General features: G+C 40.6%; 1 protein-coding gene across 1 annotated transcript in view; it reads right to left on the bottom strand.

Moving 5' to 3' along the window:
- The window catches only part of Ofcc1 (orofacial cleft 1 candidate 1), a 314,659-nt gene extending 292,274 nt beyond the window's left edge, over positions 1-22,385 (bottom strand). The window contains exons 1-4 of the mRNA XM_035441726.1: positions 21,152-22,385; positions 20,970-21,042; positions 17,210-17,314; positions 7,030-7,088 (exon numbers count right to left, since the gene is read on the bottom strand). Coding sequence (XP_035297617.1) covers positions 7,030-7,088; positions 17,210-17,285 — 135 coding nt within the window. The 5' untranslated portion in view covers positions 17,286-17,314; positions 20,970-21,042; positions 21,152-22,385. The remainder of the gene's footprint in view (positions 1-7,029; positions 7,089-17,209; positions 17,315-20,969; positions 21,043-21,151) is intronic.
- Between the last annotated feature and the right edge of the window lie 3,059 nt (positions 22,386-25,444).

Genomic DNA, 25,444 nt, shown 5'->3' on the forward strand with positions numbered 1-25,444 from the left:
TCTTTCAGCCATTTTAGATCCCTCTATTGAGAATTGTCTATTTAGTTCTGTACCCCACTTTTTAATTGGATTATTTGGTGTTTTGGAGACTAGCTTATTGAGTTCTTTGTATATTTTGGAAATCATCCCTCTGTCAGATGTGGGGTTGGTGAATATCTTTTCCCATTCTGTGGGCTGCCACTTTGTCTTGTTGATTGTGTCCTTTGCTTTACAAAATCTTCTCAGTTTCAGGAGGTCCTATTTATTAATTGTAGATCTCAGTGTCTGTGCTACTGGTGTTATGTTTAGGAATCGGTCTCCTGTACCATTTCATTCGAGGGTACCACCTTCCTTCTCTTCTAGGAGGTTCAGTGTGGCTGAATTTATGTTGAGGTCTTTGATCCATTTGGACTTAAGTTTTGTGCATGGTGATAGATATGGATCAATCTGCAATCTTGTACATGCCAGAATCCAGTTATGCCAGCACCATTTGTTGAAGATGCTTTCTTTTTCCATTGTATAATTTTAGCTTCTTTGTCAAAAATCAGGTGTTATTAGGTGTGTGGGTTAATATCTGGATCATCAGTTTGATTCCATTGGTCTACCTGTCTATCTTTGTGCCAATACCAAGCTGTTTTCAGGACTATAGCTCTGTGATAGAGCTTAAAGTCAGAGATGGTGATGCCTCTGGAAGTTCCTTTATTGTACAGAGTTGTTTTGGCTATCGTGGGTCTTCTGTTTTTCCAGATAAAGCTGAGAATTGTTTTTTCAAGGTCTTTGAAGAATTACGCTGAGATTTTGATGTGGTTTGCATCAAAACAACTCTGAGATACCATCTTACTCCTGTCAGAATGGCTAAAATCAAAAACACCAATGACAGTTTATGTGGAGAGGATGTGGAGAAAGGGGAACACTCCTGCACTGCTGATGGGAGTGCCAACTTATACAGCCACTTTGGAAATCAGTCTGGCAGTTCCTCAGGAAAATGGGAATCAATCTACCACAAGATACAACAATTCCACTCTTAGGCATTCATCTAAAAGATGCACATTCATACAACAAGGATATCTGTTCAACCATGTTCATAGCAGAGTTATTTGTAATAGCCAGAACCTAGAAGCATCCTAGATGCCCCTCAACTGAAGAATGGATGGAGAAAATGTGATACATTTACACAATGGAGTATTACTCAGCAGAAAAAAACAAAACAAAACAATGGAATCTTGAAATTTCAGGCAAATGGATGGAACTAGAAGAAACCATCCTGAGTGAGGTAACCCAGTCACAAAAAGACAAAAATGGTATGTACTCACTCATATATGGATTTTAGATCTAGATCAATGAAGTAGCAGCCTACAATCTACAACGCCAGAGAAGATGGGAAACAAGGTGGGCCCTAAGCAAGACATACATGGTCCCCGGAGAAGGGGAAAGGGACAAGACCTCCTAAATGGGAGCATGGAGGGAGGAGAGAGGGATCTAAGAGAAAGAGAAGGGGAGAAGAGGAGAGGAGAGGAGTACAGGACGGAGCAGGAAGATCTAGTCAGGGGAAGAATAGAGAAGAGCAAAAAAAAAAAAAAAAAAAAAAAAAAAAAGAGATACCAGAATAGATGGAGCCATTATAGGTTTAAAGAAAATTCTGGCACCTGGAAAAGGTCCAGAGATCTACAAGGTTGACCCCAACTAACAATCTAAGCAATAGTGGAGAGGCTACCTTAAATGTCCTTCTCTGATAATGAGATTGATGACTACTTTATATGCCATCCTAGAGCCTTCATCCAGTAGCTGATGGAAGCAGAAGCAGATACCCACAGCCATACACTGAACTGAACTCCTGGAATCCAGTTACAGAGAGGGAGAAGCGGTGAGCAAACGTGTCAAGACCAGGCTGGAGAAACCCACAGAAACAGCTGACCTGAACAAATGATGGCTTATGGATCCCAGACTGATGGCTGGGAAACCAGCATAGGACTGTTCTAGACCCCCTGAAAAAGGGGGTCAGTTTGGATGTCTCAACAATCTATGGGGTCATTGGTAGTGGATCATTTTTTACCCCTAGTACACAAATGGACTTTGGGAGCCCATCCCCCATAGAGGGATACTCTCTCAGCCTAGAGACACTGGGGAGGTTCTAGGTCCTGCTCCAAATTTTATGACAGACTTTGAAGATCCCCATGGAAGGGGATCTTCTGCTCCCTGAGGAGCAGAAAGGGCTTGGGACAAGGGAGCAGGGGAGGAGAAGAGGGAGAGGAAACTAAGATTGAAATGTAAAAGAAGCTTGTTTCTAATTTAAATTTAAAAAAAATGAATTCTGATTCTAGCCCCAATAAATTTCTTGGGGCTAGAGAGATAGCCCTAGGGTTAAGAACACAGTCTGCTCTTCCAGAGAACTGGTTTATTCAGCATCTAGCATCCACGTCAGATGGCTTACAACCTCCTGGAACATCAGTTGCAGGGATCCTACGCTCTAGACCACTTGGCTACCCATCATCCACCCACACACATACATGTGATTAAAAATGAAGAGTAAATCTTGTGAAAAGAATTCTGAATTCCTGATATTTCTTATTTACATCCAAAGAGTGTATTGTGTATTGGGCACTATTGCTCTGTTGAGAAGATAAATAGCATCCAGAGAGGTGTCATGGAATTTGCTATAGAACCCTACAATTGCTTCGGTGAATGAAACTGTAGCGATGTATTAGTTAACACAGGCTGAAATGGGTGAGATGCTCAGCAGGAAAAGGTACTGGCCATGCAAGCCTCAATATGATCCCAGGGACACACATGAAGGGGGAAAAGAGAACTGACTCCCCAGAGTTGCTCTCTGACTTACACACACACACACACACACACACACACACACACACACACACACTAATAACAACAATACAAAAATAACATTCTATAGGTTACAATATAAAGTTAGTAACACAATTGACATAGTTTCTGTTTTAATTTTAAAGCATCAGACCATACTCATTAAAAACTAGGTAAACTCCTAGAAACACGTAGTTCACAATGCATCCTGACATTTCGTTAGGAACAAGGTTGAAGTGTGATTCTTTTTTCACAGCCTTCATCCGAGATAGCAGCAGGTACTAGATTTCTTGACATGGTTCAGTAAACTTGGCACTTCAGTCCTTTCCAATTGAGTTAAATGTGCTTTAAATAGATGGATGTGGCCCTATGGATAGATCTCATTTCCGTCCTAAGAACTTCAAATGAAATTACACACTTGCTCGCTGATGTTAGAAAGGTCTCAAAGATATTCTGTCAAGTTCACGTGTTTTCAAGGGACTCGATGTCTGGTTTGCACACACTCCCCCCCACAGACGGGTCCCCTGAGAGGATTACCAAGTGACATTTTGTATTCCGTGACCTCTCAGCTGCGAACACATGTTCAAAAGGAAATGAGGAGTGATTTCCGACTTCTCTCCACCAATTTCCTCACTTTTCTCTCCTTTACACATGGGCACTTTTAAGCAGTGTAAATTGAGTTTGTCTCCACCCCTTTCTCAATTCAGACCTCTCTCCTGGTGAGATCTTTATCTCCTTACTGCAGAGAACATGATCCTTCTCTCTGATTTGCATCATTATCTCTTTCACTACCACTTAAGAAAATGCTACTGGTTTTTTAAATAAATTCACTTAAACTTGCTATCTAATCGGTAGGGCGTTTCAAAACTCAGATAAACTAAAGGAACCAAATGCAGCTACCATCATCTTCCTGATATCACTTACACTTTGAAGATAAGCGAACTCATCCAGTAATCTGAGCTAAATCTCCAACAGCTTTGTCCCAGGCTCTTTGCCTCCCCTCAGATTTCTATTTAATTGATACCTCAATGCAAAACTACTTTCTCCATCAAATCAAAGTGAGCAATTTCTCATCTAGCATTTTAACACATTTTTGTTGAGCTGTGAAAAGATAACATGAGATCAGTCCTCCTAAATATTTAAGGGGCCATGATGTGGTGCTCCATACTGTGAGCTTACATACAATGATGTAAACCGTAAGTGCAGTGTCATACAGATCTCCAGCACCCACTCATGCATATTCTTAAACAGAAAGAATTTCTCTTTAACTTCAGAAGGATCGTCCTATTAACTATCAGTACTGTATATACCGTGGAAGGAAACAATGACTTTTGATCTGTACAAAGGAAGGGAAAAAGGAAGGGAAAAAAAAAATAAAAACACGTGAAATTTTGGAAAGGTGACAACAGTATTGGAAAGAGTGACGCATTTCCCATGATATTTTTCTTTTCACTAAAAAGGACCAAATATGTTTTGATGCCTGCGCTCTCAACTGGAAAAGAAATCGCTGAGAGAGTAAGCCAACTTGAGCAACAGCAAATTTATTTATAACCAGTGACAACCCAAATCCATAAGTTTGTAAAAGAATGTGATTGTTGTCCGAAGGAATCGGTCCCAGGGTGCTGCTGCTCAGCTCGGGTTGCACTCCGCTGTGGCTGTGGAGTGTAGGGAGGTCCTCTGAAGGCTGGTGGGCACAGACCAGCAGAGAGAATTCTGCATACTGTACGGATCATCGCTCAGTTCAGGGCAGTCACATCGCATCTGCGATCAGCCAGCGTGCTCTATGAAACCGTCAGTCCTCATTTGTGTCTGGCTGTTTTCTGTCCAGCTGTAAACAAGGCCAGCTCAAGTTGTCTCCCTATCTTTATCCACATGGGCAGATCCCACAGTCAGAAGGCGTCAGAGACCTCAGAGCTCCACTTGCTTCTTGCATACAGCAGTTCTAGGGCACACTGGGTGGTCATAAAGAGAAGCCACTTCTGGGTGACAGGGTCCTCGGTTCCTTTTCAAAAACACATGCCTTTGATTCCTACAGAAGCTGGCTCGCCGTGGCTCTTCCACAAAATGAAATTGGGTTTTTCCTAGTAGAGCAATTGGATTGGAGGGGCGGGTGTTGTTTTGTTTTGTTTTGTTTTGTTTTGTTTTGTTTTGTTCCAACAGACAAGCTCCACACATTCATTGGGTCTGGAGTGGGGGTGGAGATGGCGGTGAGCATTCTGTTGTTTCACTGCTCCGGGGCTTCACGTGAATCAGTCAAAAAAGACACAGATAGAAGCACTATCAATCTGCTCCAACTCCAGGCAGCTAACCATTCTGAACTGCTTTGGGGCAAGGAGGATTTAGGGTCCACAAAGAGGAGCAGGTACATTGGTTTCTGGTCTCAACCACCTCGGCCTTTACAACACATCAGAGCTGGAGAGTGGTTCTGCAGGACCTTCCCTTCAGTAAGAAAAAAAAGAAGGGGGTAGCACACTAGAGGGCCCTTCCCTGGCAAGTGGCATGGAGGTGCAATTTAGCACGGTCACTCTATTGAATCCCCCTAGCCAGCTGGCCTGTGCCTGTTTATACGTTCCTCCATGAACCTGTTTTGTTCTCCCAGTCTATTGCTTTGTCAATGTAAAGACAAACAGCCGCAGTGAAAAGCCTGCAATTTGCACCTGTCTGCTCTGAGCATTCTGTGTCATATCAGGTGGGGGAACAACACTAGTGCTGCTAATGAGAATAACACGGGGAGGGGGGGGGGATGTTTCCAGGATGTGGGGGCGGGGCTCTCATGGTTTGGATTCTTTTGTGACCAGTCTGATATGGGCCTCTCCATTTTCTTGTGTCAGTTGTATTAACATTAAGTTAATACAAGTTTCTAAAAGTGACATTAAGAAAATGTTTAAATACCATATAACTTAGAACAGAATGAAGACTTAGCTTAGGTTGCTTCTGATGAGAAAAAAAAATCTAATGCTGAATTATTTCCAAGTTATCAGACCTATAATAGACTTATGGTTTACTTATGAAATTAGCAAGGAAATAACATGAATTTAAATTTTTAAAACCTTATTTCAGAGGCAGAACTAATTTTGGAAATGATGTCAAACGTCTGAATGGAAACCCTGGGTACCCTGTTTAAGGTGCCCTTTAAGATTTGGTTTACTGAGATCAAAACAAAACACAAGTATTTGACTACAGAATTTTGTTCACATAGCGGTCGATGTGTTTATCCAACTCACTGTAAAACTTGAGGATTATGAATTCTCCACCACTAAAAAACTGTCAGCAGGTAGCCTTCTCCCTTTTGCTCTGATTATTACAAGGGTCGTGTCTTTAATTACCACCTGTTTTGAAAGAGTTTAAATCAAGTTCACTAAGAAAAAAATGTAAGCATAGTTTATTAACGTTTCCCTGAAATTTATTTGTTCGGAAGCACCATCATCTTCGACATTAGAATTATTGGGTGCATTCCTGAAGAAGACCCAAAATTTAGTAAACTACAAACAAAGCATAGGAGACTCCTCCAAGGACCCACGCTTCCTGTGGATTCTCCAAGGCCTCTCGTTGCACTTCCTGATGAAATAATAACGGATATGACAGAGGGTTAAATGAAGCTGAGGTGGTAGCAAATGTGTGTCACCAGGAAGGGGCGTAATTGAATAGAGTCCTTGGCTGGCATCTCGCCTGACAGATGACGTTCCAGCTCGCTAGGCGATGACCCTTCTGTGCAACTTTAGGAGCTGCGCCAGCCATGGCTGAGCCTGCTTAGGTCAAAGGGCTGAACCATGTGTAATTCAGAGCAGAAGAGGTCCCACGTTCACTCCACAGAAACAATTACACTACTTATTTCACTCCAGCCCTGGCCCAAAACGCTCCAGCCTCCCAGCTTCAGTGCAGTCAATCTAATTCTGCCCCTGGGCGATAAGCCACATGAAAATATGTGGCGCTGTGTTTATAAATCTAATCAAAAATAGAAACAGTGGACAGGCGCAGTGAGGTCCCCTTATGGATCATGGGAATCCTGAAACTCTGAAGGCGCTTTTGTTTAACTTCTATAGACTCTTTGCTACAGTGCTCTTTGCCCCACTCGTTAATCACCCTCTTCACTCACGAGTGCTACAAAAGACGCCGGAGTTCTGCTCAGTCCTGTACTTTCCCTGCATGGATATTATGAAAAATGGAGCTAAAAAGGCTGCTTTTAAAGGAAAATATCAAAAGGGGGACTACTGTTAACATCCATCTCACCTCTCTATCCATGTTGTCTGCTCTCTGCCCCTGGCAATGCACAGATTTAAATCGAGTTCCTGGAAAAAAGAAAAATAATATGCCAGAATAAATTGGCCTGATCAGAAGATACATGAAGAAATTCTGAGTTGCAGGGCTCTGATGCCACTTAGGAGTCCGAGAATTCTAAGTATGTAGTCAATCCAGTCTAATCTAGTATCTTAGTGTGGATGTTTTCCTTTTTTCATCAGACTCCTAAAACCTTGAACCAGTGAATACTCACAAAACATTTTAAAAAAGCAAGCTCTAAGAAAAAGATTCAGACTGAATTCAGAGAACCACAATTTCCTATCTTTGACTCAAAAGGTGAAAAATTGACACTTCACTAAAGCTCCAGTGCCAGATTGCAGGGTATACCTTAGGATGCTGGATTGTTTATCTTTAAAGAAAAAGATCCCGTTTTGCAACTGCCATAAAAACATAAAATCTGATAAAGTCAAGAATAAGCATGTATACTTTGAGCCAAACAGATTAAACTGTGCAAATATCCAGGAAAGATACAGATTATAACATTTTTCGGGAGGGGAAATGGGTTTTTTAACACTAGTAAATCTCTCTGGAGTCGCGCAATAGATTAATAACTTCAAGCTCCTCTATTTGATGTTATTTCAGTTACTTCCCAGAGTGTGTGAGAGCTTTTAAGACCTATCATTGTTGAAGAAACTGAAGGACCTGCATCACTCTATAGCTCATGCTAAGACTGTTACTTTTAATGTAAGTTACATAGAAGATTTAAAGATTATAGTAAATGACCTTTTCCTAAAATAAGTGAGATGTGTTCAAATGCATTAAATGAAAAACATCAAAATAGAAAAAAATTGCAGAAATTGAGGTATTTGTCAGCCTCCTCCACCATAGTAACTGAAGAGTAACTCACTTGCACATGTTTTTGAAGAACCATTGTGGGATAAAAAAATCAATGTTCTTTTGTTTTTTTTTTTAATTTGATCTTAATAGCTAATGCTTATCCTTTGAAATGTTTTTAACTTGCAAAGCTGCTGATTTCATTGTCTTCATGAACACACTTTGCAGACATGTAACTGGAAGTGGATTTGCCCGAAGACCATATTTATGTCATCACTTCTACTAATGTGGATAAAATGCTCAGACAACATTGACTAAAGCAGATGACCTTCTTTTTCTGTAGGTTACTTTCCCCACCTTCCTATACAAATATCCAAGATATAACGTCAACGCAGTAAGAGTACAATTGTGAAATAAGATCACACATTACCTCATATCAAATATACAGCTGAATCTGAAATGTGGCTTCATAGGGACAAGCACCATGTCATTTAAAAGCAATGATCATTAAATGGGACAGAAAAAATGCCTTTTCTCTCTCTTGAGCAATGGATGTGGTCCTAAGCATCTCCCTCTTGGAGGATATCTGAAGGCTTGGGTCAGGTAATATTTGCAAGAAACAATCTCAGTTCCCAGATTTTTGTGAACTGGAATTTGGGGAATATAGTCAGAACCTTCACAATTCAGGGACAAACATCATCTTAGGGCTGATGAAGAGCAAGCAGTCCACCTTAACCCTAAGGAAAATCACTAAATCCTCAATTTGATTTGGGGGCATTAAAGGATTTTGGTCAGATTGTAGCCCTGATGGAAATATTGGCTCATGAAAGTGTGTCCCTAATATAATTCCTAGAGCTTGACTCAAGGCCCTTCCAAGTAGAGGAAGGACAACAGTCACTGAAAGTTGGGAAAGAGCCTTCAGCTGCTAAGAGTTCTAGAAAATAAAATGGTTGAACATAGAGCCTAAGTTCCAGAAGGGAAAAGAAAGACAGTGAACAGGAAGGACTCAGCCCCCTGGAATGGGATATACTCAACATAAAAAACAGATGGCATCCTCAGCAAAAGGTAAGTAGAAGGGGCATGAGCAAAGAGGACTACGGGAATGAGTGACAAGTTTATATGATAGTAGGTAGGATTTCACAGTCAGTAGTAACGCCAGGGAGTCAGCGATAACTATACACCCACCACACCTCCCACAAAGCCTAGCCACTGAACAATCACCTTAATATGGAGCCAGTTAGAAAACTGTTGCATTTGCTAATCCATCTAGAAAATCAACTTTATCTAAACTATCTTTGCTTTGCAAAATGTAATAAACTGTAATATACAGAACAAAAAACACCCTTGGTTTGGCCTTTTTGGGGGGAAAGCCTTACCTCAGTAACAGATAAACCGCCCATTACACAATGCACACTGTTGTTACGGATTTGTCACATTGCACCAGAGTAGTGCCTGTGTTGGAAATCATGTGTCTTTCATAGCCTGTTGCAAACTTAGCTAGCAGAGTCATGGCAATGGCTCTGACTGGCAGGTCACCTGTCTACTGCACCCTATGAAGTCCAGGTTGAATAATCACAGCTGACTTGCATAGTCGCTTTCTGTTGATTTTAAGGATGAGTTTCCAAATGACTTTCACTGGAATTGTTGACTTGCGCTCCAAATCAAGCCTTGGTGTGGCCAAATCTCTGCCGACTGGCTCATTGTTCTCAGACAGGGATGAGCATAGCTGCAGCTGTCACTCTCCTGCATTTCTCTTCTCAAGCCGACCAGCAAGGACACAGATGGAGTTAGACAGAGGTCACACACCAGAGGCTGCCCGCAAACATGTTTTGTTTAACTCTGCACAATCGTTTTCTTTCTTTTTTTTTAAATATTGAGCCCTTATTTTGAAATGAGAAGATTACAATTAAAACCCCAGTTTCTGGATCCTCTGGCAATACGCGAAGTTTGCGGACATAGGGTCAACATTGTGTTTGGCAGTGATGGGCTGGGGTCAGGTAGTGAGTACTATACTCCAGGCTGGCAGCCCCTTCCCTCGCTGTTGCTGACCACACACTGCAGCACAATACCTTCAGGACAGACAGGATTGTGGTACTCACTGCTGCATCCTGAGAGCCTAGGGCAGAGCCAGGAAAGTACTGAGGGCTTAATACATAGCTAACATAAATGAAATGTTCTGGGAGTAGACAGGTCCCTCTTTAAGACAATCAAATTGAAGACAATCAAATATGCAAAAAACTTTCATATGTACATGCCATTTATAAACAGGCAGGCCAAATAAATTCTCTAGATCCTTAGGCAGAGGAAGTGCTCACAAATTATTCATCTCTCTATATCTGGCACTAAAAGTAGACCACGAATCAGGCAAAATACAAGCAAATAGACCCAGCACATTCTAGTCATTTATCTTCTTTTCCGGACCCCATGGGCATCAGCTATGAAAGTTCTGGAGAGGGATGAGACTGGGCCTGGAGCCCACGGTAATGTACTTCTCCAGTTCATTCTGCACAGGAGGGTTCTGACATCTAAATCCATATTGAGGAGTAAGTGAAAAGAACCATATAAAACATACCTTGAAAAGGCATAAAGACACAATCACTCTCCTTGGAACTGATAAACCATGTCACAGAACACAGGTGGCAGAGTGATGAGTTAACAGAATCTAGGGATGACTCAGTGCCTACAAGAAGAAATGGCACCTGCCTTTTATCAGGCACATGGGCAGACCCACTAAGCAGTTTCAAACCCCTGAACATGACAGCCATGACTTGGGTCAGTGTCTCCCAAAACCCTTGAGTTAGAGGCTTGGCTCCCCAGTGTTTGACACTAATAGGGAGTGGTGAGACATTGAAGAGCTGGAGTTCCATGGAAATGAAGTCTCTGAACACTTGACCTAGGACACCAATTCACTTTCCCTATCCCTTTCTCTCTTCCTCCTCCCTCCCTGTCTCTCAGCTACACTCTCTACAATATCCTGCCTCGCCACAGGCCTAGAACAATGGCTCTAACTGAACACAGAAACCCTGAACCAGAAGAAAGTTTCTTTCTTTTAACTTGATTCCCTCAGGCATTTTGTCTGTTTGAACTAATGGGCCCAATCACCTAATGAGGAGAAGAGCCCATGATATCTTCAAGTACAAGGGGGTCTCACACTCACTCCCTGGTTTTTCTCCATTGGCTCCTCGGGTACTTGGAAGAAAGAGGAGGTGAGAGGAGTCCAGAGATGGGACTGTAAACAAGGAGCCATTTTGTTTCCAGATTTGCCAGTGTCCAGACATATTTATCTTGTCACAGCGTGGGAAATGCTATTTTATGTGGTAGTGAGAGAGCAAAAATGTCACCAAACACATTGAAGTGTGTAGATTTTCCCTCTGCAAGGTACCATGACAGAGAACACAGAGATTTTAAAGGCGGGGAGAAATAGTGACAGAATATGTGTAACACCAAAAAAAAAAAAAAAGCATAATAGGGAACTATTTGAGAGGAGAAAGGGGACTCAGAAGCTACATGTAAGGGAAAATAAGGCAGAGGATTATGGGAAGTGGTGAAAAACAAAATATAATGACATAAATGCTAGAGAGGAACCAACTATTCTGAATGCCAACTTTTAAAAAATGAACAAAAACCAATAACCAAATAAGTAAATAACCAAAAGAACGAATGAATTGGATCTATGGCTACCCAGATATTGGAACTAGCAGACAATTTAATACAATGTTCGAAAAGCTCTAATACCAAAAGGTGGAAAAAATACATGAATAAATGAGGGACCTTGGGATAAATGTGTTAACTTTAAAAAATGAAATAGACATTAGAGGAATCTCAGACAGAAATCAGGCAGGAAAAGCTGGGGTTCAGGCAAGGGAGACTGAGCTGGGTGGCCATGGACCCTACAAAACACTGCAGGGAAGACTCAGAGGGTCCAAGTTCCCTACATCCCCGTAGATGACTCAGATGCTACATGGCTTCTACAAAACACATCAAACCGAAGGGGAGAGCTGGCAGGAAGTCAGCTCTGTGAACATCTGAAACCTGATTTGGGAGTGTGCTCTATATCCCTCACACACATCCACCATCAGAGGATGCATCACACCTGGTGAGGGGGTTCAGGATGAATACTGGGTGAGCACCAAGATGTGTAAGTTGTGAAGGCATGGAGGAGCCACGACAAACGCTGAATGCCACACACAAAAAACAGTGTCAGGGCTGTAACCATAACCCTGCAGTAGAACAGTTGCATCCAAGAGGCCTTGGGTTTAGCACTCAGCATCACTAAAAAAGAAGGAAGGAAGGAAGGAAGGAAGGAAGGAAGGAAGGAAGGAAGGAAGGAAGGAAGGAAAGACAGTAAGAATTAATGAATGTCTACAGAAACAGATAGCTCAGCTGGTAAAAGCACTTGCCACACAAGTCTGATAACCTAAGTTTGATCACTGGAACCCATGGTAGAAGGGGGAAAAACCCATCTTCAAAGGTTGTTCTCTGACCTCCACGCACACATTGTGGAACACAGATGCCTACACACACACACACACACACACACACACACACACACACACACACACACACCATCATCATCATCATCATCATCAATACAATTTAACTTTTTAATTCTTTTTAATGAATTGATATTTTAATATCAGTAGCCATACATCGCAGGGAAGTCAGATTTAACAGGTGCAACAATTTATTAAAATTAAACCAAGCCAGACAATAACACACATGTAAAAAGAATAAATAGCCTTCAAGGAAAACACTCCAAATCCTATTTGTTACAGTGTGTTGGCTAAGATGTCCCATTTTCAGCAAACATTTACAAGACAGAAAACATTTACAAAGACAGAAAAATCAGTGTGACCTATATTCTGGAGAGTAAGCTGTCAATAGGAATTCACTCTGAGCCAAGCTGGGAAGGTTTTGTTCACCAAAGTCACCAGCTTGTCGATTATAACCATGAGCAAATGGAAACCAGGCTTGAAAATTAAAAGAAAACATAAGAAGAGAATTTATAGTGTATTAAAAAGAAAAATATATATTTGAAGCTTAGAGTCACAACCCACCCCACCCTGCCCTGCTGAAAAGATCCGTCTTTAAGACTTTACTGAGAAAATAACTCTAAGAGGTAAAACTATTTGAATTTTAGGAGAAAATCTTTTATGATCTTGATAGTCTTTCACAATTAGATGCAACACCAAATTAACCACCAAGGGAAAATGAGAAAATACTATGTTGACTTTTCAAATTTAGCCATTTTCATCTCTAAAAAACATTCATACTGATTTTCTATTGCAACACATTATCAGAAAACTAATAGCCTAAAATACCCATTAATCAGCTCACGATTCCATAGTTCAAAAGTGACATGCCGTGGGTGACTTTCGGCTCAGATGGCACTGAAGCTGGCTGCACTGTCCCTGGGAGCATAGTACTCCTTTCCAAACTCTTCTGTTAGCATCTGCAAGATTTCTCTGGCCTGGACAATCTGCCTCTTAAGACCAAGTGATGTGGGTTTTTAATTTCCTCAAAACTCCTTTCCAACCGTACCTAGATTTGATAGACGATCCTGGAGGCAGGAACTTTGGGGAATTGGAGCTTGAGGGTTACTTAAAAGTTCTGTCCACCAAAACACATGAAGAAAAGCAAACTCAGAATCTGGAAACAATATGTGTAATTGAAAAGTAACTTGGCATTGGGTGTAGCGGTGAGCACCTCTAATCCCAGCACTTGGGAGGCAGAGGCAGGAAATCTTTGTTAGTTTGCAAGTAGCCAGGTAATCTATTTGGTGAGTTCCAGGACAGCCAGAGCTCATAGTAAGTCCTTTTATTGACAAAAATAAAGTAATTTGCAAGCAACCCAAGAACAAAGTGAGTTAAAAACCATTCCCGCTATTCACTTCTTCATTCTCATTTAATATCTGGCATAAACAAAAGGAAAGAAGAAAGCTTTATTTTGGCTATGGTTTCAGAGATTCCAGTGCTAGACTGGCTGAATCAATTCCAGGTGAACATCTTTGTGGTAGTTACTTGTGGCAGAGTATATGCATCTCATTAGAAAGGAATCAGAGAGCAAAGGACCAGGTACCAGCTAAACTTCAAAAGTATATACACTAACCTGCACCCTCCAATGGAGCCTCCCCTCCCAAAGTCTTTACCACCTTCAAAAATTACACCAGGAACTAAGGACCAAATGTCCCACACATGAGCCAGTGGGAGACATTTCATATTCAAACCATATGAACAATTTACAAAGGAAAATATATAAATGGCTAAGGGGTACGTGAGAAGATGCTCACTGCAGTGGCCAATGCCCCTTCCATGAATTTCCTCAAACAAAACATAAATCTCTGTGTCCACACAATCAATATTTGAGTGTTTTCAGTGGATTCTCACAGCTAGAAAATATAAACAGTCCAAATAACCCCCAACCAACAAATGGGTCAATGCACAGGTATGATATGGTACATCTATAAAATGGGATAAATAAATACAAAATATGTTTGCTAAGAAAAGAATATAGACTCAGACCCCACATAGTATATAACACTGTTCATACGACAGTTTGGAAAAGACAAGACTATAGACAGACATTTCTGAATATAAGATGGAGAGAGGATTTGGCTGTGAAGGAATGCAGAAGACATGGTAGGGGGAGTGCTGGAGTTGTCCATGTTTTGGTGTGGTTGTGGTTACATAAGTGTGATATGTTTGTCAGAACTGTGTTAATTATGCTGTATATTAATTATATCTTAATAAGGCAAACCCACAAAAGAGAGGATCAGAATGTCCATGTCCTGAAAGCAGAATGAAAAGAGTACTTGGAAAGAGTGAGCCAGCAGGAGAGGATGGGAAGACATGGAAAGGGCAAAACATGAACAAAATATATATAAATAAATAAATGAAAATGACCCAGTGAAGTTTGCTTCTCTGTATGCTAACCCAAAAGATGTTCATTAAAATTGAAAAACTAATACAAATTGATTGCTCATTGTGGCGAATTGAATAAGAAAGACTGCCATAAGCTCATATATTTGAATACTTGGTCATCAGGAAGTGAAACTACGTGAAAATGATTAGGGTGTTGTCTAATTGGGGTGGGTGTGGCCTTGTTGGAAGAAGTGTGTTACTAGGGGTGGGCTAGATCTCAAAAGCTCAAGCCAGACCCAATTGCTCTCTCTTTCTGCTGCCTGCAGATCCCAGTGTAGAACCCTCAGGGACTGTTCCAGCACCATGCCTGCCTGCCATCATGCTCCCCACCATAATGACGATGGGCTAGATTTCTGAATCTGTAAGCCAGCCCAATTAAATGCTTTCTCTTACAAGAGTTGCTGTGGTCACAGTGTCTCTTCACAATAGAACAATGACTAGGACGCTCATAAAAAAGTAAACTCTAATTTTGCCAGTTTCAGTCAAATAAATTAATGTAGTAACCAATAAAATAGAACAAAAGAATTAATTCATGTCTGTTCTCAAAGATTTATCTATCCCAGTTTGTAACTGATAAAGGAGAATTATTTAATCTAATTTAATCTATTTCAGCTTTTGTGTCATATGTTGGTTAGGTCCATTATTATAATTAATGCATACATATATAATAATTGATGTTATAATCATATGTTACACTGAAATAATAAAAATGAATGAAATTAAAATTTCTTATGTTTTTAAATATTTCTTATGTTTTCTTTTCTTTGTGACTGTGTGTATATGTGCACTTATATGCGTGTATGAGGGCACACACATGACACAGTATGCCATTGGAGGTCAGAGGACGGCCTTGGGTGATGGTCCTTACCATCTACCTTGCATGAGACAGCATCTCTTTGTTGTTGCTAAGCGATTAAGTCAGTCTAGCCAGTCTACAAGCTTGCAGGTGCATGCTATCCTGCTGGCTTTAGGTGGGATCTGAACTCAAGTCATCTGCTTACTTTGAGCCATCTCCCTATACTTTACACCATTTTTCTGTAATTTTGCCACGTGTTACAAGTTGAAAGGGTTCCCCTAAAGTGGAGGTATATAGCCCACCTATCTACTTTTTTTTTGGAGAGTCTGCACACTAAGATAAGGTCATTAAAATGGTGTAATTGGGTTTTTTTTAATACAAAGTAGAAACCTGAAGACAGAGACAGACCTATGCACCATGAAAATGCCAGTGTAGAAGGAAGGGGAAGCTGAGGACGTGCACCTGGAAGCCAAAGATTGATGATGGAAGCTACAGAGAGGGACAGAGCCCATTGTCCCTCACAACCATTAAAAGGAACAAAGGAACCAATCTAGCTGACTTCTCAATTTAAGACTTCTAGGATCCTATATATCCTACTGGATGAGAAAATGGATTCTGTGCATGTATTTGGAGTGTGTGTGTGCTTGTGTGTGTGTGTGTGTGTACGCAGTCTTTTTTATTTGGGTTTTTAAAAAGAGAAAACATGAAATTAGGTGGGTAGAGGGGGAGAACTTGGGAGGAGTTGGAGGAGAAAAAAAAAGAACATGATTAAGATATATTACATGAGAAACTTTTTTTCAAAAATTGTAAAAGCAGACTTTTAGTCTCCAGAACTGTTGTAAAAGCAACAGTGATGTTTCTCTGTCCTTTTAGAGATGGGAGGCAGATATGCTTGTATTTCAAGAGGTGATACCAAGAACTAAGTATGGAGAAAAGCAGCCAGTTGTTCTAAAACATTTTAATTTCAGGAAAAGACCCTATGGAACACACCAAACTTGATTGCCTTAAAGCTAACTGCTTGAAGACCCTGGTAACATTTTATATGGAAAACTAAACCTTGTATATGTACACAGGAAAATGGTGTTTATCTCAATGTTTTTCGTTGTTGTTGTTTTGTCTTATGTGGTTTCTGTTTGGTTGTTGTTGAGACAGAGTATTGCTACACAGCCTTGGCTTGTTTAGAACTTACTATCTATCCTCCTGCCTCTGCCTTTTAACGGTTGTAATAACAGTCATAGTCTCCCATGCCCAGCTTACCCTTAGCTGTTAGCTGTCAACTGAACTCTGAACTGTGTTTACCATTGAGCCCTGCTTTTGCTTGTGAACTCTGCCATCTTGCAGGGAATGCTTCCCGGCCCCCCCCACCTCCCCACGGCTATCATTCTTATTCTCCTTCATCACCCAATGCTTGTTCAACTGTGTTTCATTTTCCATACATTTATCATGTTCTCTCATCTACACTTCCTCCCTTCCCATCATACATACTTTAAAAAAAAAAAATCCTTAGTAGCCTTTTAATGAAAATTCAAGAGCAAAAAAGAAAAAGTAGGATCTTGAAACCAAAAATTCAAAAAAAGATCTTAAGGTCATTTCTGACAACTATTGTAAATGTACCACTCACCTTCGCTCCAGGCAAGGAAGCAAAGATGCTCTGTGAGTGAGCTCAGTGCAGCCCAGCTTCTCCTGCCATGCCCCATCCAGATGTGCTATGGCCCACAGCTGCACCCTAGGAAACAGTATGTCCTGACTGAATGGCAGACTCACAGGCTGTGATTTAAAAGCCATACCTGCTTTATCTAAGCAAGCATTTCACTTCTGGTTCCCTAACACCAGAAACAAGGAAAACCCAACCAGCATTTATGAGGTGGCACCAACGGGGGAGACCAGATCGCCTTTGGCAAGCACATGGCTTTCGAAAACACACCTGTTTCTTTGTTATTGACGGTGTGATTAATCGATCCCTGGAATCTGATTGAAAACATTGGGACATAAATCATGCCATATGAGTAGTCCCGGAAGCATCCCTGCTAGTAATTCGAAGCATATTTCAACTGCCCCTGGCATGCATTTCTGGATTAGTGTCACATACCGGTTCACAAGAAGCAACGGGGGCTATTTGTTTATATGGTCACATTTCTATCCTTCATTTTACTTCATATTCAACTTGACACCAGCTATACATATCAGGATACACATGAGTGTGGGCTTTCAGCCCTTTGCCAAGTATCTGAGAACAAGGCATTGGCTGGCTCGCTAGTGAAAGCAGAATATCCCAGAGTGATATTTTTGTAAGGAACATCATTACCTCACCAGTGTACTTGTGACCTGAACTTCTGTCTAAGTGGAAATGCTCTTCATCATTAAACCTGGGACAGGAGTTGGGGTAGTCTTCTTTTTGTTTCCAAGGCCCACACTTACTTAGATATGTTTAGCATGATGAATGGCAGTGTTCTTTGTCTCACTTTCTAGGACTAGGAGAGAAGTGAGTAGTACATGACCACTTGCACTAGCAAAGAGAAAGCCACCATGATGAGACTAAAATAGTTACCAAAAGGCTAGTTAAAAGCTGGCCAAAGCCTGAAGCCCTCAAAAAATTAGACTGAAGCAGGAAAAAGTAAAGAAGACACCATACTCCTTGAAATACACACATTAGTGTGTGGCGATTGCCTTGGGAGTATAGCTTTCCTCTGAGATTGTCTGTGGCCAACCCTCACCACAGCACACTGGGAAAGCTGTAATGTCTCCATGTTCCAGATGAGAACATAAAAGCAGCCATGGTATTGGTGAAGCGTGCAACCACACGACTTTGTTAGGTGTCAGGATTCAATTTCATTTTGTTGGTAGGTATTGATTTATTTAAATAATTGGTGACAATCCCTTAGCATTCTGTAATTCTCTAACTGATCCAGAATGCTGAATCTACCTGGCCATTGAAAGAAAATGACTTGAGGGACCTATACTTTATCATCAATATAATCACTGTGTTTGTGAGCAAAAGCAGTCCTTCCCCATGCTGTTAGGCTGGCTGTAATGGAATACATACATTCCTGCAAAATCATTCACGCTATGCAAAAATATCAGGGTTTCAGGGCTTGTAGGACAGAGAGAGAGAGAGAGAGAGAGAGAGAGAGAGAGAGAGAGAGAGAGAGAGAGAGAGATCAGGGCAGTGCCCTCTAGAACATTATCCCTGACTCTAAGGGAAAGGAGGAAAGGGGGAAAAACTAACAGAGACAATAGCACAGCTTCATGTTTTCATTTAAGAATGGTATAACTACTCCAATAAATACCATACATCATTTGAAAACCTACAAGGGGGCTGCAGACATGGGAGCTGGAGTGGCTGCCTGTGGTGAACTATCACGAATTGTTGGAATGTGGTTGTCTATATTGGACAATAAGTTCTTCAGCAGATGCCGCTCTGTCCTCAGTTTCATGGTCCCATCATTTCATGAACAACACAACAAGCTTTCTGCACATAGTAGGATGCTAGGTCAGCACCTATATTTTAACCCACAGTTACACAATCTTCAGCAGTCTCGACTCCAGGAGGATATTTCCCATCTAGGATCCTTCAAGATCTACTTGTGTCATCTAATAAATACTTGTTTTATAAAGTTGAGGCTATGATCTATCATGTAGCCGCCTTCTTTAGTGAGCACTGATAGAACTGATGGAAATGCTATGCTGGATGTTATGACCTTTCCCATGAGCGGAAGGATTTCAAAATTGAGAGATGCTTAAAAGCTTTCTGTCAGTGACTGCTAGAACATGAAGGAGCCACTTCCATGTTAGATCATGAAGGAGCTACTTCCATGCTAGAACATGAAGGAGCCACTTCCATTTTAGAGCATAAAGGAGCCACTTTCATGGGAATCTGCTCTTTTTCTTTATGGCCTCTGAAGAAAGATCATTCTTTCCTTTTGCAGATTCTAATTGGTACTTTAAATCAAAATAGTAGAATTTACTAAAGATATTTAAACAATTCTTCTACTTCCTTGCATGTAGAAAAGTCCATGCATGCAAATAACAGGCAGCGGAAGATGATGCAAGCGAGTGGGTGTTGGGAACACAGGTATGCAAGGGCTGTTGTGTCTCTGTGGTTTGGTTTGAAGAAAAAAATGAGCATAAACAAACAAAACTTATATTTTACTCACATGATTCACAAATTTATCATTTATATAGCAACAAACTAGTTTTCCAGATAACTATGCAAAAGCCTTGGTGATCAGATCACTCTATGTCAAGCATGTTTGAAACTCTCCCATGCTATCTCTCAGGAGATTCTGAATGTGCTAGGACTTCTTAAGAGAAAGAACAGCCTGGAGAATCATGTCTTCATATAATTATATGACACCACAGATAAGGATATAAAATACTGGGTCTGAGTTTCTGTGAGGAAGGTCCCGACTCATGAATCACAGAGGTGATTAAATTAAATGCCACTTGCGACAGTTTTTTTGATGTTGCTCCATGACACAAAGTCATTTCTACAAAGAATGAAGTTTTCCACCAAGTATGGCACCTTTCTTACCGTCAGTTACCTATCAGAAACATGGTGAGTATCTTTCAAAAATTTCATAAACTGAAACCACTCACCTCTTGGTTACTCTTGAGTAAGGTCTACATAGGAATTTGTTTTCTCATGCTGACTATGATCATTTTAATGAAACATGACAGTAGGCCAGAGTGAGGAAAGACTGCAATCCAAGATGCTTGTGAGGCTGAGTGCTGAGGAATAACCCTTCTGTACACTTTCTAAATTATACTGTGATTGGTTTACTAAAGAAGCTGAATGGCCAACAGCTGGAGAGAATAAGGTTAGGCCAAAAAACCAAACTAAGGACTCTGGGAAGAAGGGAGGGAAGTCTCAAGTGAGATGCAGAGGAAACAGGAGATGAGCATGTCATGCTGAAAGAAGGTACCACCATGTGGCAAAGGGTAGATAAGAAATATGGGTTAATTTAAAATGTAAGAGTTAACTTGTAACCAGCTGAGCTATTGACCGAGCATTTACGATTAATATTGAATCTCTATGTCAGTTATTTGGGTTAGGTGGGAAAGAAAAGTCGGCCTACCGCTGAGGATACCTGACACCAAAACCGAGTCTTGCTTAGACTATAGAGTCTGTAGCCACTCAGAGGAGCTTAGTAAGATTTATTTCTCAAAATGAGAAAAGACTAAAGACACAGCTCAGGGGTTGAGTGAATTGCTAGTATATACAAGGTCCCAGATTTAAGTCACAGTACAAGGAGAGAGGGGGGAACTAGATATGAAAAACAACCTTCAATGTGTTAAGGTGTATATGCATGTCCTATAACCATAAGAAGTGTCAGTTGGATGATTCAGGTTTGCAGAGAAAAGACAAAGAGGATCTTATTTACCTAGATGTGTTCTTGACTCCTTACTTGCTCGAACACTCCATTATCTCTCTCTCAAGAAATCTCCTTGGCTCCACTGTCAGACAAATATGCAATCTCATACCATCATGCCATCTCAGTTGTGGGTACCTCATTCAACCACCTCCAGCCTACTCCCCTAGAACAATAAGGCTCTGGAAAATCACCTTGCTTCTCTGTTTTGACATCTTCCTTCAGGTTAGACTTGAACTAGCCAACCTTGCTGCACTTGGAAGGCTTGTGAGTTTCCACATTTTGCTCAAGACAGAAAAGAATCCATCACGTATCACTGTCTCCATCTCTCAATGCACTGCAGGCTTTGTTGGCCTGCTTGAAATATGACAAGCAGTTTACCTCCACCTGCTGCTGCACAGATTTTGTATAAACGCCAGTACCTGGATGAAATGCATCCAGACCACCAATCAAAAAACAAAACAAAACAAAGCAAAACACTCTACACTCCTCCCCATGTAAAAACTACTTCTGTCCTTTTAATTCCTCCCGTAGTGTTTCCTTCCTTCTGCCACGTTAGGTTTGCAAACCATCCATGTCATCCACAGTGTGTGTGCAGCATGAGGCCTGGTGTCTCCTACATGTGTACTGTGTCCTGTGTCCCAACAACTGTATCTGGCATATAACAAATGCTTAGGAAAAACTGACTGAAAGAGCTATAGGTCAGCAAAAGTTAATTGAAGGAGAAGTTGACTATTTTCCACCAAAGAGAAAACAGATAAATTTGTACTCCCCCTTGGAAAAATGAATGAAAATTTAGATTTTCTGACAATAATGAAGAATAAAACTGTTAAACTATCTGGAGGTAGCTCCTTGTAATTGTTGAATTCTTTTTTTGAGAAGCAATGTGTTTTCATCAACCGAGAATCAGTTAGAAACAGGGAGTGAAATCTGAATTCTATTCTTGGTGAGCACAGCCAGCCTGTGGTATCTACAAGTTCTACATCCACAAATCTGGGCCATTAAAGATCAAAACTATTCCAAAAGTAATGATGTTTATACTAAATATGTAAAAGACTTTCTTGTCTTCATTCTCTTTCAAAAGAAGGAATAACAACGATTTTCATGTATTAATGTTGCTGTAGACATTATAACTACCCCAGGGTGGCTGAAAGCATAAGAGAGTATTCATGATTTTTATGTACATGCTAAGTCATACATATAAAAGATGTCAGCACCTATGGCTTTTAGTGTTTGCGGTGGGTGCTGGATCCAATCTTCCTCATTGTACTACATCTTTGTCACATATTTCTACAGAGAAGCCTTTGCTATGCATCTTTTCCAGAAGAATTTCAGAGTCCATTGTTATGATAAATCTTTCCGCCAAAAGCTGCCTGGGCCCCACCGCCACGTGTGAGCTTTATGCCAGCCACCCGCCCAAGTTAGGCCCAAATGAATACACAGAAACTTGTATTAGGTTTAATGCTGCTTGGCCAATGACTAGCATTCTCATCTGTTAGCTCAGTCTTAACTATCATAAACCTTTATGTTTTATAAGACTTATCTTATCAGATGCCTTATTGGTGTCCCTCCTTGTCAGTGGATCACATCTTGCCGCTGGAGCAAGAGCAGAGGGGAAAAGAGACCCTTCCTGTTTCTCCTTCACTTAAATATGAGTCACTTCCTGCCTGGATCAACACTTCTCTACTACATTTCCCAGAATCCTCTTTGACTCCTAGTCCTAACTTGCTGTCTCATTGGCCAAACAGTATTTTATTTAACAATCAATAAGATAAATATACACAGTAGTACATTCCCCATCAGTCCATGGGCCACAGTTTGCTACTTAAGGGGTTGCACTGGTTATTTCAGAGTTTAATGTTCTTATATCTATGATACTGAATCTTAAGCTACAAAGTGTACAAATAAAACCTTTCTCAGTAAACCAAATTGAAAGTTCAAATGCAATTATTGTTCAATTTGAGAAGATCACACTTCCTGCTTCATAGGAAAAAAAAAAAAACTTCCTCTGCTTTAAAGGAGTAAGACAGTCCTCCTAGAGATTTCAGAAATAGTTATACATATACCATGTCCAAATATTCTAGCTGTTCATGAAGAATAAGGCTGAATAAAATCTTAGCAAACCATAGTGATATTTTTTTTTTTAGGTTGGAAAGAAGAAATTGTCTAAAACTCCTTTGTAGGGGACACTGTAACCATACCTGCTAGGGGCTGGCTACAGGTGTGCCTGACCACGCCTGCGAGGGTGTGGTCAGGATGATGGAGGGAAGGTTTAAGAGTGAGGAGCACGCATGTGGAAGGTCCCTTCTTCCTTTTCATCTTCGACTTGCTGTACTTATTCCTGCCCTGCAGGCTGGTTAGGTCACTCTGTAAGTAAGGCTTCTCCCGAATAAATACCCTTATATTTTTACCTGACTCTGTATTGGTAATTTCCACATTACTCCTTTTAGCCTGGTGGTGAATAAGTTTCATAAGAAAGCAAGATACACTGATAGCATAATTATATTCTGCAATGCCACTCTAGGCTCATACAAAATAAGAACCAAAAGAAAAGTTTATAATAACAAAATGAATTTTCAAAGTTCTGCTGAGCTTTTCACAAAGTGGACTGATATTGATGTTCAGACTGAAATAAATAAACATAAATGAAGCATCTGAATAATTCTACCAAACTAAGGATACTTCCTTTATAATAAAATAGCTTTGGGCAGGGCAGAGCTCAGTGGATAAGTGCTAACCCTGCAAGCATGGAGACTGGCATTGGAATCCCTGAACCCACACAAAATCAGATATGGTAGCCATCTATAGTCCCAGAATTCAAAAGAAAAATGTTAGGGGCTCCTAGAGCAAGCTGGATAGGTAGATTAGCAAGCTTTAGAAACAGGAGATCCTGCCTCAATAAATAATGAGGAGATTCTTAATATGAACTTAGGACTTATAGAGACATGTACATTGGTATATGCATAATGCCCTACATGTGCACCCACATGCAAACACACACTGAGAGAGACAGAAACAGAGAGAGAGGGGGAAGGAGGGAGGGAGGGAGGGAGGGAGGGAGAGAGAGAGAGAGAGAGAGAGAGAGAGAGAGAGAGAGAGAGAGAGAGATTAGAATTGGGAGTCAATGGTCTACATTATTATTATTTGTCCTATAAATTGTCTTTGGATGAGTATGAAATTTCTTAATCTTTTCTGAAATGAAATTCCAAGTGTAAAATGGAAATATTTAGATACGTTCTGAAATAATGAAAATGCAAGTTTCATTGTTCTAATATTTAGAGACACAGGTGTTAACTGAGAAAAATAATTGTTCACTGTAAAATTCTTAAGTACTTTGAACTAGAAAATACTTAAAAGAATTTTAATAAGCATGATCATAGTCCCTGCACCTAGATTCAACAGGAGCTAATATTTCACAGTGTGTATTCATCTCTCCGTATACATATTAGCCTATATTACATACAAGATTTTTTCAGCAAAGACTTACTTTGTGCCACTGTTTTCCCAAAGAAGTCTCTTTACACAGCCATTCAGGAAATCCTTACTTCTATTATGCTGTATGATGATGGGACAAATAAGACTTTTCTCTGCATTTAATGGGTCTATGATTTACTGAATGGAGAAAATCTCATATGGGTGGGATAAAGTTTAACATCGCAGGTGCTAAGAAAGTCATAAATTGGAGATGTCTGTATCCTGAGTTTAATCCAGGGATTCGAGAAATAGTTTCCAAGGAGAGAGAGAGAGAGAGAGAGAGAGAGAGAGAGAGAGAGAGAGAGAGAGAGAGAGAAACCTCTTTCATATCAGCCCATTGGCTTGCTTGTTCACCTGATAATGCCCATTTTTATTTATTGACACGTATGTCTTTGTACCATCTTCCTCACTTTTATAACCCCTTTCATTGCCTTCCTGCATACACTCATGGCCTGTGTTGGTAGCTTTAATATGCTTCTATTTCTGAATCCTGTAAGTCAAGGCAGGACAAATCCAGCAAGAGACTTCACTATAGTACTTTCCGTTAAATTCCAGGTCAGTGGTTAGCAAAGGTAACTGGTGACTCTCAGAAAGAGCTACCAAAGATCTCACACTTAGATTATATTTCTCTTCTAGGGTTTCTTGTTTTCTTGGAGATTCTGATTGCAGTATGAAGTTAAGGTCTACAGATGTAATTCTGTAGCTTGAGAAAGCATGCTGACATGCTAAGATTCTGGTTCCATGTCAGGACCTTGAGTTCTACGTGTGTGTGTGTGTGTGTGTGTGTGTGTGTGTGTGTGTGTGTGTGTGTGTGTGTCTGTGTCTGTGTCTGTGTGTGTCTGTGTGTGTCTCTGTATGTGTTGAATTCACATGCCCTTGAGACAGGGTCTCTGTGAACTTGAATCTCACTGTTTCAGCTAGGCTGACTTAGTAATTTCTTGGGGTTCATCTGTCTCTATTCCCTAGTACTGTGCTTACAAGGTATGCACAGTCATGCCTGGCTTTTCCCTAGA

Source organism: Cricetulus griseus, chromosome 3 (assembly GCF_003668045.3).
Source record: "Cricetulus griseus strain 17A/GY chromosome 3, alternate assembly CriGri-PICRH-1.0, whole genome shotgun sequence".
Lineage (NCBI taxonomy): Eukaryota > Metazoa > Chordata > Mammalia > Rodentia > Cricetidae > Cricetulus > Cricetulus griseus.